This window comes from Drosophila arizonae, chromosome 2 (assembly GCF_054131065.1).
Source record: "Drosophila arizonae isolate 15081-1271.41 chromosome 2, UAZ_ARI_1.0, whole genome shotgun sequence".
In the NCBI taxonomy this organism is placed as follows: domain Eukaryota; kingdom Metazoa; phylum Arthropoda; class Insecta; order Diptera; family Drosophilidae; genus Drosophila; species Drosophila arizonae.
In genome coordinates, this window is record NC_142922.1 from 1096653 (window position 1) to 1116264 (window position 19612).

General features: G+C 40.4%; 2 protein-coding genes across 11 annotated transcripts in view; one reads left to right on the plus strand and one right to left on the minus strand.

Annotated features, from left to right (window-relative positions):
* Positions 1-6310, plus strand: part of LOC108608950 (uncharacterized) — a 30587-nt gene extending 24277 nt beyond the window's left edge. For all 3 annotated transcript variants that reach the window (XM_018000597.2, XM_089463056.1, XM_018000598.2), the window contains exons 2-5: positions 1783-2042; positions 2096-2294; positions 2355-2461; positions 2552-6310. In XM_018000597.2, the coding sequence (XP_017856086.1) occupies positions 1783-2042; positions 2096-2294; positions 2355-2461; positions 2552-2683 (698 nt within the window). In that variant the 3' untranslated portion in view covers positions 2684-6310. The remainder of the gene's footprint in view (positions 1-1782; positions 2043-2095; positions 2295-2354; positions 2462-2551) is intronic.
* Positions 6311-6728: 418 nt separating this feature from the next.
* On the minus strand, positions 6729-13320 carry Grik (glutamate ionotropic receptor kainate). 8 transcript variants are annotated; one of them, XM_089463043.1, is made up of 15 exons: positions 13159-13320; positions 12942-13094; positions 11823-11986; positions 11146-11752; positions 10248-10405; positions 9937-10158; positions 9631-9837; positions 9156-9240; positions 8804-9080; positions 8543-8744; positions 8260-8482; positions 8018-8133; positions 7744-7893; positions 7449-7595; positions 6729-7022 (listed from the first exon to the last, which is right to left on the minus strand). In XM_089463043.1, exons 2-15 carry the CDS (start codon positions 13066-13068, stop codon positions 6798-6800), a joined length of 2910 nt encoding a protein of 969 aa, XP_089319169.1. In that variant the 5' UTR covers positions 13069-13094; positions 13159-13320; the 3' UTR covers positions 6729-6797. The 8 variants fall into 8 exon arrangements, with proteins under 8 accessions (XP_089319169.1, XP_089319170.1, XP_089319168.1 ...); XM_089463044.1 differs by having other exon boundaries at positions 12942-13103; XM_089463042.1 differs by having other exon boundaries at positions 12942-13097; positions 13159-13319.
* Positions 13321-19612: the final 6292 nt, after the last annotated feature.

Here is a 19612-nt window from a genome sequence, read left to right on the forward strand (position 1 = left end):
GTCCAAAGCTCATATATAATTTACGTCACTTCATATATGTATATCTAAAGGAACAAAGGTTACCAGCTTCGGTGGATGACTGCAGTATGACTAAGTTTTTATCGTCATCTTGGGAAACTGTGAAACGTTCTCTAAATTCTCGAATCGGATATGCAAACATTGTATTTTTGTATCGTACGAGCCCTTTAAATACCCTATTGGTATACATATATGTAAATTATTATGCTTCCATCGACTCATTACCACTGAACCTTTTCAATTTCTTAACAACGACATAAAAAAGTCACGTTTTCCATGCACTTGAATAAGTTTTGCATTTACGATGCCATTGTGAACACTAATTACTGCTTAGCAATTTTATGATTTACAAATCCATCTAAATTTTTCAATTTCCAAATGATGATAGGAGGAATAGTCGTATTTATTTCGAGTCACGAAGTTACGTCGCTAAAAACTTCTCAGTTGACTTTGTATTGTAAGCAAGCGGTATCGATCGTATATATTAGCAACATATACGACTTACACTTCAGATATAATCCACAATAATTTATACTATCATATTATTTAGAGATTTTATTCTATAAGCCCTGGCTAAAGCAACTTCGAAAAGAATTCTTTTCGAAGTTACCTATGATATCATCATAAACTTTATAAATATATATATAAACTTTATCAATCAAAAATGATGCAATTAAAATATTAGTCCTTTTTGGAAATTTTTTAAAATTATTTGCCTTAATATCTGTTAGAGTTTTATAATGTCAACTATAGTGCTATGAAATATAAACATATATACTATTGTATTTCAACATATTAAAGCAAACATAAACATATATACATCACAGTATTAACAAATGCTCTTAATTATCCCAGGCTTTCGCCATGAACAATAGATTTATGGCAGATGGCTGCTTTTTATTAGGATTTTCCTAATTACTGTCAAATATTCATAATTAATTTCTGCATTGTATAAATAATTGTGGTCATATATATTGTATGTAGGAATGAAGAATTGCACCGAAAATATTTGATAAGAAAATGAAAGTTCACACAAATTCTATTTGCAGTGGCCTTGCTATACATATGTTGATGTTGGTGTTTGCAATGTTTGATTTGGTGTGTGTTGAATAAACACAGATATTTACTTAGTTTTATTGACTTACAAAAAAAAAAAAAAAAAAAAAAAAAAAAAAAAAACATAAACATACATACATACATATATATAAAATAATAAAAAACAGACTCACTGTCTTGCTAAAAGTCATAAAATATATAAAATAGTGAGAGCCGCAATATTACATAGCGATCGTCTCTTCATTACTTCATTCGCTTACTCTTAGTTATTTATAAATGCTCTCTGAATTGTATATGTATGTGTGCATGTGTGTGTTTGTAAAATCAACAATGTACACAAAACGAAATACTCAAGCAGTTTGACAAAATGTAGCTTAGCACGATTGATAGTAATGGAGGGTGTGGTGTTGCGTGTAGCCAGCTGCGCTCACATTCGTAAAGTCGCGGGTTCAAACCCCGCCGTCGACACTTTTCGAAATAAGTTTAAGAGAAATATTTTAAAACTCCTCCAATGCGACTCATCATGGCATAATGATTCGACTTTTTCATAGACGAAAAATTTCCGCATGAATCGTAGAGCAATCCAATGAGGTTAATGCACGTGTCTACTGACATTATCATATTGTGAATGACAGTGCTTCGTGCAATTTCCGTACAATATAGAATTATTTTAATTTTTGCTAAATTTTTTCAATTTCTTCATTTTAGCAACCACAAATTTTGTTGGAAAATTCACGCAAAGCGTGCGCCGCATTGTGCAGGATGTGAAGGACGAGGGGGCACCGAGCGGCATGACGCGCGATGAGGTTATCGAGACGAACGAACGCTTGAGATCATTACGGCTGCGCCTCGAGGAGTCCTACGATACGGTAAAGAAAGCACTGATTAATCTAATGAACCAATACGGCGACTCGAAGAGCCATCGCAACATCTTCCAGCGCTATCCCATGCTCAAGCTCATGATTAAGGTAAACCGATTAGAGTGATGTGATTTGACAATACTAATAGCAAGTGACTGCAGGAAGTTATACGCCTGGAGACTCAGTATTGGACATTAGTTGATATTCCGCGACAGGAGAAGCAGGAAACTGTGCCCTCGTACGTGATGCGCGCCTGCTCAATCATGGAGAAGACCCAGAAGTCGGGCGAGGGCGTCAAGACCTCGGCTCGCCTGGCCGAGGAGGCGGCTGAGCGCCGGGAGCGCATGGAGCGCCTGGAACGTAAGTTGAGTCGTTAACTCGAGTGATTAACACTGATTAGCTCCATCTAACCGCCAATAGACATGACAACGGCACAAATTGAGCTCGAGAATACGCAGCTGATTAATGATTTATATCGCTTGCTGAAAAAGTATCTGGGCTTGCGGCACTTGATACGCGTGCTAAAGGTGAGCGAACGAACCAGCGAACAATCGAATTGAAACGTCCCATTCAATGCAGGGGAACAAACCCTTTTTTCTCTCTCTTTGTGCCCGCAGGAAGAGTACGGCAGCTCAAAGATGTACCCGATATTTCCGCGGTACACAATGCTCAAGGACATGATAAAGGGCATTATGCACGACCCCGACTACATGGAGGTGTGCCACGAAACGCTGGCCAACTCCAACTGAGCCGAGGCATCCGGAAATGGCAGGCGTCGCATGAGTGTCATATGAGAGGGCCACCAGGAGACGGACAATACAACACACGCACACTAATCCAACCGGACCGGATGTGTGTCCCTCTGTGTGTGTGTGAGTGTCTGTGTGCTGGATTTCATATGCGACTTTCTGCCATCTTCCGAGCATGTTTAACAATTTTCAATGAACGTTAACTTTTTTGCATAGTTAGATACAAATCTTTAGATAATTTTTAGCCAAACAAAAAGGCAAACCAAACAAAAGCAACAACAACAACAACAAGAACAAAACACCTACCCCACCACAGAAGTAAACTACTTAACTACAACTACTACAACAACAACTAAAACTACAACAAACTATTTACCACAAACAGTAAAAGACCGTAGATAAAACTTGGCTAAGAGTCAGATAGAAAGGGAGAGAGAGAGAGAGGGAGAGATTAACCAAATCAAAGCAAAACAAAACAAAACAAAACAAAAAGAAACGCATTTATTTTAATGACTTTTTGAGATGAATATAAGAACTACAACAACAAAAACACCAAATAAACAAAAACTAAACTTAAATTACGTGAATGATGTACAACTCAAGTATTAAATATCCTCCACAAATACATAATATAAACCATTAGCCACATTCATACATATATGAATCATACATGTGTTTATGTGTATCTCAGTCATATCCATATATCTATTAAATGTACAACATAATTATGTTCGATTTCGTATGAATTCTTTGCAATTGTAAAGTTGATGTACTTAAGTTTTATAAATTTTATAAATCTTCATAGCATTTTTAAGCGTATTTAAAAATTTGATAAAATTTGATAGATTTATGAAATTTTCATATAATTATTCCTTCTAAAATTTTCAAATATTTAATCGAATATCTAAAATTTCATAAAAATTCTGGCAATAAAAGAAATTCCTTAAATTTAAATACTCAGTCAAAAAAAAAAAAACAAATAAATAAATAAAATAAAATCAAAATTGGCAGCTATTTATGAAAAAAGTTAAATTCCATCTAGATTCTTAAAAAAATCTCATTGATTTATTTCAATAAGTATTCCTTTGTTTCCTATTTTCAAAATTATGATCTAGTAAATCTAAATTAAATTAAAACCTTATTCATATACATCTCTAGACATATTTCAATATTGAGCAAGTAAGTTGCGGTCGGGCGTAACCGATTGACCAAATACTCGTTCACAATACCGAATGACTATAACTCTGTTTTCCGGCCTATTAAGGTCTCTGTAAAGAAGGTCATATATAGGTCATCCCTATAGCTGATCGTTAATCGGTAGACCTATTTCTATCTTCCGTTTTTCCAATATGCCACACTATTAACCTAACTATCATCGAATATAGGACTTATCTAAATTTCAAGTCTCCGATACCCTTTTATAAACATAAATTGTCTAAAACTAATATACTCTTTGTCAACTTCGTGAACGAGTATGAGTATTTAAATAACTTGTATAGTTAGACAATATATGGGAAATGTTCCCAAACATTAAATTAAAACTACATTTCTTTACACTTTTTGAAGGAAACACCAATTATACTCGTATAATTATGAAAGATATATGTATATTCAAGTATAACAACAAATAACTCAGGATCATTTGCTATGGTTCCTTTGACACTTCAAAACACTTCGTAGCAAAACTATTTTTCAAAAACCAAAACCAAAACCAAAATGAAAATCAAAGATATATGTATGTAACTATATGTTTAGCAAAAAATTAAAAGCTTTAAGTCCTATGCAATGTGTAATTAACACCCCACAAATCCTAGAAAAATACGTTAAGTTTAAAACTCAAAAGGAAAAAAAGAAAGAATTCCCTATGTCTTGGTACAGGTATATAACTTATGTTTTAGCTTTAGCCAAACTTACCAAGAAATACTTGCAAATGCGTTTATAAGAGACCAATGACAAATTCTACGAGCTTACAACAATTTAAACATTTGAACAAGAAGAAGAATCAAAAACCAAAACACTTTTTATTCCAATTTAATTTCAAGCGAGAAGTCTATACACAAAATGCCACCAAAGTATCAAAACTCTATGAGACTTACCGAACACTATATCAACACTATATGAATATCATAATTTCGAAAACATATTTCTATACTACATCTATATTTTTAACTACAACGTTGACACACCCACCGATAATATCCATGATCAACAAAGAGGGGATTAGGTATGTATAATCCCATCGGAATTAACAAACAGACAAACTCTATTTATATACCAGTTTTCCATAATAGATCTCCTACGTATGGATAGATCTAGTTCTTCTCAGTTAAAATGTGTAAGAAAATCTTGAAATGATCAAAGATATCGCATACTTCAATCATTCATAGGCTTAGCGAATTTACCAACCAAGAATCAGACTATATTGGCGACTGAGATAAAAAACGAGAAGTGAGAAACATAGAGAAAGGGAGAAAAGAGAGACAGAGAGAGAGAGAGAGAGAGAGAGAGAGAGAGAGAGAGAGAGAGGGAGAGAGTGAGAAGATGGCAGGAATAATACCTCTCTCTCTGAGAGTGATGAAGATAGTGAGAAAGAGCAATAGAAAGAGTGGGAGAGACGACTTCTATCCTCTCAGAGAATATAAGTCAGTGCAAGAAGCAAAGAACTTCTCAATTAGCTTCAGAAAACGATAAGTCGATAATATTTATTTTTTAAGATAAAATTTTTGTTATAATACAGCCAGATGCCTCGCATAGTCTGATTCTTGATTAAAAAACAGCAAACCACATATTTTGGATGATTTGTGCGTTTATCCTATATATTATGCATAATCAAATGATTTTGTTAATTTTTACAAATTATAAAGAAACAAGATGATGATGATGATGTCAATCTATTTGTCACAGAAAGAAACAAACTGGGCTTTAAAGTATATATATAATATATAAAATATATATTATATATGAATAAGATATGATTTATTTAGCATCCATTCCATATATTTTAATTGTTATTCAAAGTTTTTGTGTAGTTAAATGTTGGCAAACTAAATTCCTTGATATCTAAAATATATATAATAGATATACATATACATAATAACGAACTTTAAAATGATTTGCAATGAAGATCAAGTAATAAAAAAATAAAACAAAATGAAAAAAAAAAAACAAAAAAGAAAAGAAAACAAACTTAAATTAATCAAAATGTATTAAGAAAATACTAGCAATATCTTAATGCCTCATTAGTTGATTGACTGTGTGTGTGTGTGTGTGTGCTTGAGTGTGAGAGTATGAGTGCGTGTTTAGTTCATGTGTGTTGCAATACATAATAGCTAGTTAATACTTACTTCAATGGATGTTTAATCCTGTATTATACAATATATATACATATACAAACACATCGGAAGCTAACACATACCAACGTAAATACCAACAAAAACAAACAAAAACATTCAAACAAGGGGTATATACTATATACATAATACATTGACCTATACATATATATATATATACATACATATATATTATATACGAAAACATCGTACAATTTTACCTTTTCAACTTCTAAGTGTCTACCAGAAACGGAAAGCGGATATACAAAGAAAACTAAAAAAAAAGCAAAAACAAAAATCAAAATCAAAAGAAAACTAAACAAACAACAAATATATTGTGTGTGTATGTTATTACATATGACATTATATTCGAATATGCAATATTATAAAAGCCTATTAAATATATTGGTATTTAAAATATATAAAATGTGTTTTTATTGTTTTTTATTAGTGCGAAAATTCTTATTTCAGTTAAAGCATTAAATTGGTTTATTTTTGTAGTTTTAATGGCGCCATCTATGTGTTGTTCGTCTTACCAATGCGCACTTCGTTTTGTTTACAATCTCACACATAGATGGCGCCACACAAAAATTCACTGTGGCCATCACCATAGCCTTATAAATTTCACACATAGATGGCTCATCCGAGCTTTCAGCTTGGAATATTTCTTCTATTTGGGTGTGCCTGAAAACATTTAGGCTAAAAAAGCTTACAAATAAACTTTGCAACGAGTTTAATAACCATGAAAACAAGCTCTCGAAACACTGATAAATCTTCAATGTCGGCTACTTCTTGGCATGATTCGTACGTCTCTCTCTGACTGCCTCCACGTCGGCATCCGATGGATCCTCTGGCAGGGTGTCCACAGAGAGGGAGGAGCCCTTCGACTTGGAGCTGGCATTCGAGTTGGAGCTACTGCCGGAGTTCTTGGGATATTTAACCGCCTTGGTATTGCCCGAGCATTGGATAATGAAACGCAATTCATCTAGCAGCTCATCCTTGAAGTTAACCTAGCCAAACGCAAATATTTGTTAATATCTTAAAATTAATTGTTAAAATAACATAAATTGAAATTAACATGCGAAGCAACTACACAAATGTGTGAGTGAATGCGTTATGGACTCAATGTGTATATTAGGAGATTATGTTGGCATTTGAGTTAAATTGCAGTTTGAATGTATTTAGAGTGGCTCCATTAGTCCATGTAGAAGCTGTGGAGAAATATCCGTTATTTAAGTTACATGTTGACCTTCGCATGCCCAGTTTTAGTCACGACACAATTAACTCGCCCTCCAACGGGCTAGCTGTTAATATATGAGTGGATGTCTATATAAATACACATATATAGATAGATAGTAGTTATTTATATACGCATATACATACGTATATATGTATATATATTTATAGAGAGCCTCCACGCTTAGCGCCTTGGTTACCTTGTTCTCTCGTGCGGTCCAGTAGCTGCTGAGCACGCAGTTAATCAGTCCATAAATGCTGGCAAAACAGCTGCCCACGAACATGACAAGATAAACGCCGCCTAGATTCGCAAAGCCCAAAGAGGAGGCATCCGAATCGACTTCCTCCTGCAGTCATTCGCAATGTCAACAGCTGTGTTTGCTCTGAGGGTGTGCAAGTGCGTGTGTGCGTGTGTGTGTGTGTGTGGGAATACTGTGGCTGACTACATAGTAAAGCGTATTGGTTGCCTAAAAAGCCTTCAAGCATTGATGGTACCTTATTCTCGGTGCTGCGCTCCTTGACGCCCAGCAGCATCTCCAGCACGGATACTAAAACGCCAAAGGCGGCGCCCACGCCGAGCACCAAGTAAACGCCGCCCAGATTGCTTATCTCGAGGGCCAGAGCTCCACCCTCGTCGCCTGCATCCTGTGCACACACACAGACAGACACACACACACACACACACACACACACAGATTCAGACTCCAACTCAGACATGTTCATACCCGTGGGAAAAGGCAAAAGTCTTTTCGGATATGTGAGCACTTACCGAACAGGCGCCACCGCCGCGCTTCTCCTTCCACCACTTGGTCTTCATTTTGGTCAGCAGGCCCTGCTCCTGCATCTCGAGTATGGCCTGGCTCAACACATCGCGGTACGGCCAGTCTGCAAAATTCCCATATCTATAATGCATAGCACTGAGAACGCTTTAGGCGAGAGTCGGGTGTGCCCGACTAGGAGTTACCCAGACCAGCTCGCCTCATCATTAGTATGACGGGGGGAATTGCTTACTCTTTCGCATAGCTATGCCGTAGCCCTTCTCATCCAGCAGGGCGCCCACCTGAGTGAGGGTGCAACGGCGCTCAGTGATGTACTCGATTGTGGTGGACTCCATAAGGAAGGCATAATTGCTATTCTCGACGCGATCGACGCCTTCCTGATTGGAATTCGTCATGTACTGCGGATGGTCCTTCATGAATTCGTACATCTTCTGGTAGGTGGGATATTTGGCATCCTAGAAAATAGAAAAGACTTCATCTACTGCAGCTGTCTCACATGCCTAACACCCACTCGCCTTGAAGAAGGTAAAGGTGCTGCCGCCATTCTTTGCGCCGTAGTTGACTCCGCCCTTGTTCTCCGACAAGTCCTCAGCATCCTCTATGGGTGTCACGAGCGATTCGACAGTGAGAAAGGCAGCCAGGTTGGCGGTGTAGGAGGATACCAAGATCAGCGTGAAGAACCACCACGAGGAGGCGACGGCACGTGTGGAAAATGCTCTGTATAAAAATGAAGAATTTGAGAAGCCTTCCTTCCTATAGAACTATAGGGTAACTACTTGGGAGCCAGCTCGGAGCCTTGCTGCAGCAGGGCGCCAATGGAGAACCAAAGGCAATTGGCAAAGCTAAATTGATTCTCCAATTCAGTGGGCTCCTCAATGCACGGGTAGGGATTATCCCACTCGGCTGGAGACATGCGGCCCAGGACAAACATGCTAATGGAGACACCCATGTAGGCGAGACCCAGCCAAAGCCAGACCTCGCCGGAGAACGGCGACATGAAGGAGAAGAGCTTGGGCGGCTCCTTCATGGGCTTGCGAAACAGAATAGCAATGCCTGTGGGCGAGAGAAGAGCAGAGAAGAAAGATATATGAGTAGATATATAGAGTGAGAGCGGTGGGGGTAACTCACCTAGATTCATAAAGGGAATGGTAAAGTCCACGCCGCTCTCCCGCTCTGACGTCATGGTCAAATCAGTTATGCCCATGTCAGCGCGCTAATTAATAATGTTATCAGAATTGCATTACACTCATTAATTGTCAATTACTTTCGCTTAACATGGTTAATTGGAAATTGCGAATGAATAATTGCAAATATTGCGCATACGCAGTGGAGCACGCAATGAATTTTTAAACACTATTTACTGACCCCGAGCGGATTGCATTGTTGCCTTCGTATAAATAGTCAAATGAATTGCAAATTTAATAAATTATGACAAATAAAGTGAATTAATAATAAATTGAAAATCATGATAATCAATCGATTAGATGTGTGTAAGCCGATTGCCCGAGGGCGAACTGAGAGCTCGTAAATATTGATGAGCGATGATAGGCTGAGGGCTGAAGGCAGTTAGACTTGGACTTATTGGCATCAGGCAGACACTTACGTGGTCTATTATCTCGCGGAGCATGCCGTTCCACTCGCCAGTCTTGGGATCGATGCCGCCGTACTTGTTGTCCGGCTGCAAGTAGAAGGTGTAGGTGAAGCCTAGCTTCTTGGAGAGCTCATCAATCAGCTCGATGCCGAAGCCCTCGAATTGAGCGTTGCCCTCCATTTTGTCTGCGGTCTCCTTCAGCATTCCATACGGCTCGCTCTGCACTCAGAGAGAAAGAGAGAGAGAGAGAGAGAGGGAGATTCTTGGGATATTTAATTTATACAACATCCATCTCGCCCATTTTGGAATGCCACCTACAATCGCTGTGACGACCACAAAGCTCTTGTTCATCAGCGAACGCATGTCTGGCTCGAGAGTGTGCGCCGGGGCCGGGCGATTCATTTCGAAGCCATCCGCGCTGCTCCATTGGCCAATTTTCTGCATGCCCGAGACGCCCAGCTCTATGACCTCCAGCTGAAAATCCGTGCGCAGTCCCTCATAGTCGAAATGGATTTGCCCCGTGAGGCCATTCAGCGACAGCTACGAATACACACACACACACACACACACACACAGATGTACACATGTTTATGTTTTATGAATCATTCTGTTGCCATATTCCGACTCACCGACTTCATGTAGTTGACGAGCGTGTAGCCCTTGTCCCAGGCACTGTCGTCGCCGCAGCTGAGCGTTATGGGTCGGAAGTTAACATGTCTGTATGTCTCGGCCAGCAGCTGGATGCCATCGTAGATGAGGGCCATGCTGTTGGTCAGAGGGCACGATACTGCAACGAACCAAATCAAATAGAATTACCGACTACGAGATACCCTACAAGTGTGAATACTAACTAAACAAAGCAGCAATTCATTTATAGGCATAGCAAAGCAGCTGTGCTTTTTCCTGCTGCAGCTCCTAACTATTCGAACTATGTTGCTTGAATGTACGATAGAATTCAGAGAGTTATCTAATATTTAGGAATCATGAATCATAAATTTATATAGACATTTTCTTATTTTCATATGCAATAGTCTTGAAGCAATGCTCTAAAATCCAAATAAAAACATCGATATTTATCGATAGTAAGAAAATAGGTGCTGTTATCGAAGAAAAATAGTCATCTGTGCTCCATACGGCATACAAGAGTACGTATATGAGATTTGAGCTTTCTAGACTCAGTAGATTTCGAGATCTACTCGCTCCAGCTGACAGACAGACAGGAAATATACTGGACAGGAGGGCAGATAGTAATATCAAAATAGATTAAACTCTATGTGGATATCAGCTTCACACAAATTTCTTATGTGCTCTACCAAGCGCTTGTACATGGTCCATCTACCCCGTACAATTCCTTTGCCCTTTTTAAGGGTATATAAATTGACAAAAAGGCCACAGAACATCCATAAATGGTTCAATGGCAATTTGCGTATATCATTTTTGGTGTGCTGGAGCAGCCAGAAATTGAATCCGATTCGGGTGAATCGACAAATTGAAATTGTGATCAAATGCAGATTAGGGTTGATTTACCGTTCTGGAATGGTTCCTCGCTCTCGTACAGCGCCTTGGCCACCTCGAGCACCTGCTCGTTCGCTGGCGAAACGAGTCGCAAGCCGGTTATATTGGAGTCCGCATGCTGGTACGGCTCCAGGTCCATCGTCTGCCAGTCGAGGTTGCCGATGATGTAGCGGTAGCTGCTCGTCAGCAGACCCACCTGCTGCACCTGCTTGAAGAGCTCGGGCAGGGTATCCAGCGAGCCGACGACCACGAACGACTTGTCCTCGGCATTGCGTATGCGGCGCAGCACATTGCGGTAATTGCCATTTAGATCCAGATCATAGCGTCTAAGTGTTATGGTCGGCCCGGTCGTTCCATACATCTTCAGCAGCTCGTTAACTGTCGCCAGATACTCGCCCGACTCGTAGATGATGGTGAAGCTCTCCCAGCCCAGCGCCGTGACCAAATCCTTGATGGCCACGCCCACCTGTGCCGGATGCGGATGCAGATTAATCGTCGGCAACTGCGCGCCAAAGTCCCAGCGCGTGTCCAGGAAGGGCAGCTCCTTGGCATCGCAGATACTTAGCGCATGGCGCGCCGCCATATTCGAGCTGGGCCCAAAGACGGCCACCAGATGTTGCTGGAACAGATATTGGATGGTGCTCAATAGAGGAGGAGTACTGCGGCTATACTCTTATCTATCTATCTACCCTTAGCATTTTGCACAATTTCTTGGATGCCTCGAACGCGTTGTTCGGCTCGATGGATACGGCCACGCCATGCAGATTCAGCTCTTCGTTCTGCTCGTTCGCCTTCTCAATGGCCAGGTGGAATATTTTCTCAAGATCCGGATTGGTGTTCTCAAAGATAAGACCTGGGATAAACAACAAATATGTGAGAACAGGAGTGCCTGACTAAGCAATACTCTTGAATAATTGCTGAAAATTAAATCAAATTTTCATTGATATTGAGTATGATGTATGTCGTATATAGACTTGTATATGTATTTGTATTTGTAGAATCGATTGACTGGGACTCATTTGAAGAACTTGATGATTAAGACTGTTAATACTCAAAATCCATATCAGAACGGCAGAACTACGTTGTATATAGATTTTATTTCAATCGTATAACTCGCTCCATTTGGCATTTTTCCATTGGGTTCTACTCAAGAATTTTAGAATTTAGATAAGTTATACAAATCGAGTCTCGAACCGTTATAATGGGTATCAAAATATACATTTCTGTCTGTACAAACCACATTATTCCACAAATTTGTGTACCATATACATACATAAATACATTATATATATATTTGAAAAAATTCCATCTAGAGTCCCTAGCTCTAGCTCTAGCTCACACAAAATAAATATTAAGTCACATATCACATATGCTCGCTGTCGCCTCACTTAGCTCTAGCATCAGAGTAAAATCACATTGCAGCCATTAAACATGGGGAGGGCTATATATAGCTCGCCTTTTTTCCGCTTTGTATTTGTTTTGCTATGCAAATTCTATTTACCTATTTTATATGGCCAAAACAAATGCTGCGACCAATTCGCCGCATTTGTAGAATGCCGCAGATGATGCTGATGCTGTTGCTGTTGTTGTTGTTGTCGTTGCTTGCGCCGTGCCACATGTTTCAGTGGGGCATAAAAATACGCACACACACACCCACACACATACACGCACACATAGATTGAGCAATGCACTCACACAAGTGCGCGGCATATTTGCATGGCAAACAACCGAAATTTCGTATTGCATAATAATTTCGAGTGAAAAAGCCATAAAATGCTTTAAGTTTGTTTTTCAGCTGTTCAACTCACCCACATTGGTGCGCTCGGCCCGGCAGCTGTCCAGGAGACTTGTGAGGCTGCATAGAGAAATCAGCAGAATGCTCCAGCTGCCCAGCTGGCCCTTGGGCCGAGCATCCGCAGAGAATCGCAGTATCATCCGATTGGCGATTGTTGCCGCTGCAGCTGCTGCAACAATTAAATACAATTATTAATCAGTTGGTTAATTGCGTTTTTATGTGCACTCAACAATTAGCGCTTTGTGTTGCAATTTTGCGTTTGTTTGTGACTTTTATGGCGCAGCAAAATTAAATTTATAGTTTTGCATTTACGACTGCCGCTGCAACGACTGCAATGAATATAGGCGGCGAATTTGTGGCACGATTAAGTTGAGCGGCGAATTGCCATTGCTGGCATGCCTGCACGAATTCGCCGCTACATGTTGCGGCAAAGCGCCTGATTGCACGAGACGGCGAATTGTGCTGTGCTGTGTTTGCCTTGAATTCGCTGCAAAATGTGTCTAGCACTTTCTGAATTGTAAATGTAAATGCAAATGAAATGCAATTAATTTGTAGTAATTCATCAAACGTGTGTTAAATGCACTCATAAAATCATTGCTTTTTTATTGCGCTGCTGTTTTTATGGCTGAAGCAAATTTAATTGTAATTGTTGCATTTACGACTGTTCATATAAACAGCGAATGAATATGCTGTGCGCATAGGATTTAGTTGAAAGGCAAATTGTAATATCGGCTGCTCCTGAATTCGCTGCAGAACGCCTCTCAAGCAAAGCAACACACAACTCTTAAGCTCAGCTCTTTAATGCGCCTTTGTATGCGTGTAAATGACGTAGATGAAAAACATCGCAACTGCAGCTACGCTTGAATTCGCCTTCGGCCTTGCAAAAGATTTTAATGAGCAGAGCGCAGCTAAGCTCTCAATGGCGATTTGTGATGTGGAGCTTCATATGTTTGAAAAGAAAGGCGAATTGCGCTGTGGGCATTCCACTCAAATGAAAGGCGAATTGCCCGAGGATATATGACACAAATGAAAGGCGAATTGCATTGGGCTGCCGCTAAGCGAGAGTAAGGCATATCTTGGCTCTCTGTCTAGCAAACGTTTGCTATGGGCAGGTACCTGACACTCGGCTCTTTCGTTAGGTCGCCCACTACAAAGCAAGCTCAGCTTTGTTTCAAGCATTCGTTTGCTCTTACAATTCTCAACTGGTTGTAGTTTCAAAAGAGTGGCAATGCGCAAATGAGTTTAAAATAAAATGTGTTCGCACTACAAACATATTTGTATGTGTAATTTTAGCTTAATCCTTATTGCATGCAATTTTAATATTGGCAAAAATAATTCTTAATGCGATTTCCATATAAAAAGTTAAACATTTTGCAATAGCAGCAGGCATCATCCAGCCCCCGGGCACACATGCAGCCTGCTGCTGAATGGATGGCATTAACTTTGTCAGCTTTGAATAATCCACTTAAATTGTGGATAGCAAGAGTCTCTCATTTTTAACGAATGCGTCTATTTATAGCCGCATGCTACATGTAACGGCAACATGCGAGCACTTTCGGGAATGTCCTTCGCACACAATGCCACTGCAGCATGCAACATTATTTACGAAAGAGAGTGAGAGAGAGAGAGGGAGGAGAAAGGAGGAGGAGAAGCTTTCACTGCTGCCAAACTGTTGCTGAAGGCAGTAAATAAAATCAGCTTCTACGATAGCAACACGTTCAGACAAACTGCCTGTCTCTGTTCGCTGTTGCCCTCTCTCTCTCTCACTCACACTCACACTCACTCGCTTATTCAAATACTGCGATGTTTGCCCACGTTTCCATCCTCTGCTCCTTTTCGCCACGTTTTCTGTTTGTTGCTGTTCGCTGCATACTTATGCATTTTTTATTTACATGCCAGCATGCAGCACACCCCTGCCCACCCCTGCCCATCCCAGCTCAGGCAGCGAGTGCCATTAAATCTATTGCCAAGCACGTCCTGCCCCGCGGCGCCCTCGCGCCTCTCGAGCGAGCACTGCATAGTGTTAAATTGCCCAGCAGCCCGTCACACATTTGCATTCCATTGCAGAGAGACAGCAGCTCGTGTATCTGGAGGATGCACACAGAGCCGAGAAGCTCCGACGCACACGCAAATGTATTTTATTTTGAGCTGTTTGTTTAGCCTTTTTCAAGACAAATTTAGCCTTTTTATATTCGGTTATGCTCTGCAAAGGAGAGTACTGGCTCAATGGAATATCTACGTATGCACACTTGGGATTACTAATGGCTTTTAAAGGGCAGGGGTCGTCTTAGGTAACGGGACTTCCCCACTTTTCTAAATTGTCGAGTTGAATCCCAAAAGATTTCTGTATTTGAACACCTTTGGCTGCTTTTTGGCTCAGGTCTCTGCCTTCCTAATAAATCAACTCCAATTTGAGCCTTAATAATTTTTTCCCAATTCGATTTCCCATCGATATCTCTCCATCTAATTGGCATTAATCCCGCTCTGCTCATCACTATCCATTCGGCTCCTCTCTTCCCGTTTCCTGTCCTGCGTAGGGCACTGGAGTGATGGGGCCCTGAGTCTTCAGCTTGGGGCAATTATCCGTGGCGCACAATGGCCACAGAGTCAGATCAATGGCTACATCAGGCACGGTGTAAATCAATAGCAGCTACTCTGCTAATCGGTTGCTGGCTTCTCCTGCTCATCCATCTTCATCTCCTTCTCCTGCTCCATCTCCTGCTCCCTCCGTTCCATCCCATTGCCTGCGACAATATCAACAATTGTAATTCCCCCAACATTAGTTGCGTCAATATTTAAGAACTGCCAATTCCCGGGCAAATGTATTTGTGTCTCTTTATGAGAATGGAAACTTGAGTGTGCAAGGATGTATGCGTGTGTGTGAGGGTGTGTGTGTATGTGTGTGCTTGCCTTGGCATTCCCCTGTTGACAAGTGCTGCTTGTCATGGCATTTGCATTGGAATTGGAATTGGAATTGGCATTGGCATTGAGCGAAATCGTTGCACACGAAATCAAATTCGCAATTTGCACCAAAGATTTGATTGACATACGTAAACCTTGAGATACGAATTTCTATTTTCGATATCGATTTATGCGTTCTTTTCTATCTATTTTCTGTGCAACTGTGCGAATGAGTAATGTAATGAAACACAAGTAATTGCGCTCTAGCCGGGAGGGTCTGACTAGGAGATACCTTGACGAACGGATAGATGGGATTGAGTAGATCCAGCTGATAAAGTAAATGGGTATTGGAATGCAATAATGGAATAGATGGACGAGCAGATGGAAAACGAGTGGAGCTATTTAATATAGTGAATGACTAAAGGGATGGAGTTCAAGCTAGAAGAAGAGGAACTTAAGCTAGAAGAAGAGTAGGACGAGGACCAGGACGGATTTTGAGAGATTGACAGGCAGAAATTAGCTGGATCTACCACTGAACGAACGGACAGATGATGAAATGAGTAGAACTAGCTGATATAGTAAATGACGAACAGATGAAAGACAACTGGAGCTCTTTGATATTCTGGATTTGATATAGTCAATGACTAATTGTATGGAACCCACGTTAGAAGAATAAAATACTCAAAGAGTGAATGAGAAATATAATGGGATCAATGTAGGATTACGGAAATTGGATCGAATGAGTTCGACTACGACTTGACGGCTGAATGGAAAGTGGAAATATGGAACTAGCTTTAGTTCCAAATTTCTAGGAACTAAAGCAAAATGACTAGATCTAGGGAAAGAATAATGTGATTGAGCACAATTAAGTGCTTTAGTTGTACGAAATACCTTGAGCACTGAGCAAAGCTATTAGCTTATAACAGTTCTAAATATTATTTATCAAAATTTTCAAGCTTACCGAGAAGGAACTGTTGCTTCTTCCTACATCCCTAAACCAATATTCCCTCTCTAATCTTGTTATGTGATCAGATTATTTATACTATATATACAGATACAGAGGAGCGCAACAATCAGCTATTTATAGCTTTGTTGAATTTGTAAGCTAAACATGATAAATATTGATGGAATTTTGCATATTTTATACGAATATCTTGTTATTGGCTCGCAGAGCTACAAGTGCTTACAGAGTTTTCCGTTACAGGTAATTATGATTAGCCTTGGCAAAAGGTAAACAAACAAATCAGTTGAAGCACGTGAGCGCCTTTTTTTTTTTTGCTTTTCTTCTTCTTCTTCTTTGTTGGCTTTTGGCCATAGCAGAGACAGCTCGACTCGTGTTGCCAAAACAAAATGCTACAAGCAGACACAGAGACACCCACACACACCCACACACACTCACACACACACACACTCAAAGATAGGCAAACAAAATCAATTTCCAGGCAGCCAAAAAGCATCCGACGGGGACGATTGCGCAACGCTCCACCTCCACCTCCTCCTCCAGCGCCAGCTCCAGCTCCAGCTTCATTTTGTCCCGGCGGGCGAGTGAGTGAGCCACAGACCGCAGCAGCAGCCACAAGAGCCGTATAGCTGGAGGCACCACTACACACTCCCCAATGGCCACAAAAGTACTTATGTTCTCTTCTATCACGACTCTTCCTCTCTCTCTCTCTCTCTCTATCTCTGTCTCTCTTGTGTACACACAAAACACGTGCCGCGTAATGGCGCGTAAATTGTTGCTACCATCTTAATGCGTTCCTAAAAAACCGCAATTTCTGCGTCGCAAAGACGCAAAGGAAAATGGCAATGGGAAGGGGAATAGAATGGGAATGGGAATGGGAAATGGGAAATGGGAAATGGGAACGGGAAAAGGTGACCGAGGCAAACGTAGGCGACTGATAAGCGAGGGAAACAACACATGAAGTCCCAGAGACAGCAGCGAGGCGCAGCAGGATGCGGAAACGAACCAACTCAGCGAGCGAGCGAAAACAAGTCAAACAAATGAAATGAGCCCTAAAAAAAGGGTTTGCTTTGGGTTTGTTCTCCACACACTATTCGCAGTAAACAAACTGCGTTTTTCGTTTGCCTGAAGAGAGCAAAAGTTTTTACTTCAATTATAGCAGTATGTGTGCGTGTGCATGAGTGTGTGTGTGTGTGCGCTGCTTGGTGTAGTTGAAGTTTAGCACAAACGACATTAAAGTCAAAGCGCTAATGCGGTTCCGACAGCTGATGAAAGAGATCCAGATTTGGTATTATGTGGAATACCCTGAACGTATAATAAGTGGGTAAATAGGCTATGATGTTGCAGAAACTGAATCAGGATCCAGAGAGAAGTTTGTATAGGAGAATGTACTACTTGATGTATGTAACTGAATAAGTATCCGACAAAAGTATCGTTTTATTGTATAAGATCCTTCTAAAAGTATAAGAGTGAAAGCGTACACACATATTTAACCATATGAATATGTGTATAGAAGTATACAAGTATAAGAGTGGTTACATATTAAAGTAGAAGAATCTCAGAGTAGATCTGCGTAATAATATAAGGGTGCAGGGTTGTCTTTATATATGTATCAGTATAAGACATTATTTATGTAGTACTATGAGAATATCTGTATACAAATATAAGAGTGGATACATATTCAAGTATAATTAAATAAGAATAAGAAGAACATAAGAATTTTGGCAAATTAGAGTATAATTATGAACAGGATATTTATAAAATAGATTTTCTTAAGATCATGCGTTACTTATCGATAAATTTTTACATTTTTGTTATGGGTACTCCTCATGCAAGAAAAACGAAAACGTGTTTCTCTTTGAATATTCTAGTGTGTACTCTCCAAGTTCTCTGTAGAGTATCTCCTAGTAGAGTATCTGGTAGTCGTTCACATGTTACTTGAGATGATTATTTAGTTTTTGGGCCAAATGGGTCTAATGTTGTGGCACTACGGCCTCGAAGCTGATGGCCAGCCGAGTGAGTCGAGCTGGGTGAGTCGCCAAGGCAATGCTCAGTGTCTGTCAACAGGCACATGAATTTTTAACGTTGGCCAGCTGCAGGTGGCACAGGTGAGCGTGAAGCGGCCCAGGCCCAGGCCCAGGCCCAAGCAGACAATGCTGCCAACAGGCTGTCCACTTGGCAGGCAGCCAACGAGGCCCCAGCCTCAGTCGCTGTCCTAGACCCAGAGCCAGAGCAAGAGTCTGGGCTCGAGTCGGGGAGGTGGGGGGCGAGGCCAACCAGTTGCGTTTAGGCGTGCGAGGCACGTTTGCTGCCCCTGAGCGATGGCGAAATGAATAAATGGGCAAATGGGCAAATGTCAGTGCCAAGGTGTCAAATTGTCAGCGCCCTACAAAAAAAAGAAGAAGAAGCCAAAAAAAATCCAAAAATAAAGATGAAAAGAAAATGGCCAACTGAGGTTTAAAGATGTTTCAATTTCTGATTGCCTGAAATTTGATGTGGCGCACGGTGCGTATGAGTGCTGCAAACAGCTCGCCTTACCTACATATACCGTTATGTAGTAGGAGTCCCATCCAGCTCTCAAGGCTGCCAATATACATATATATATACATATGTACATTATGTAGACGTCAGTTGCCCATGCCCGAAATTTGTAGAATTTAACCACTTGTTAAACAAAAATATTATTCAATAACAAAACAAATGTAACGTGTGCGCAAATCGTGCGCTGCTGCTCTTCGGCTCTCTCACTCTCGCTCTCTCTCTCTTTGGCGCTCTCTTTGCCGAGTTTCTACAATGCATACACACATATTTGTAGAGCACAC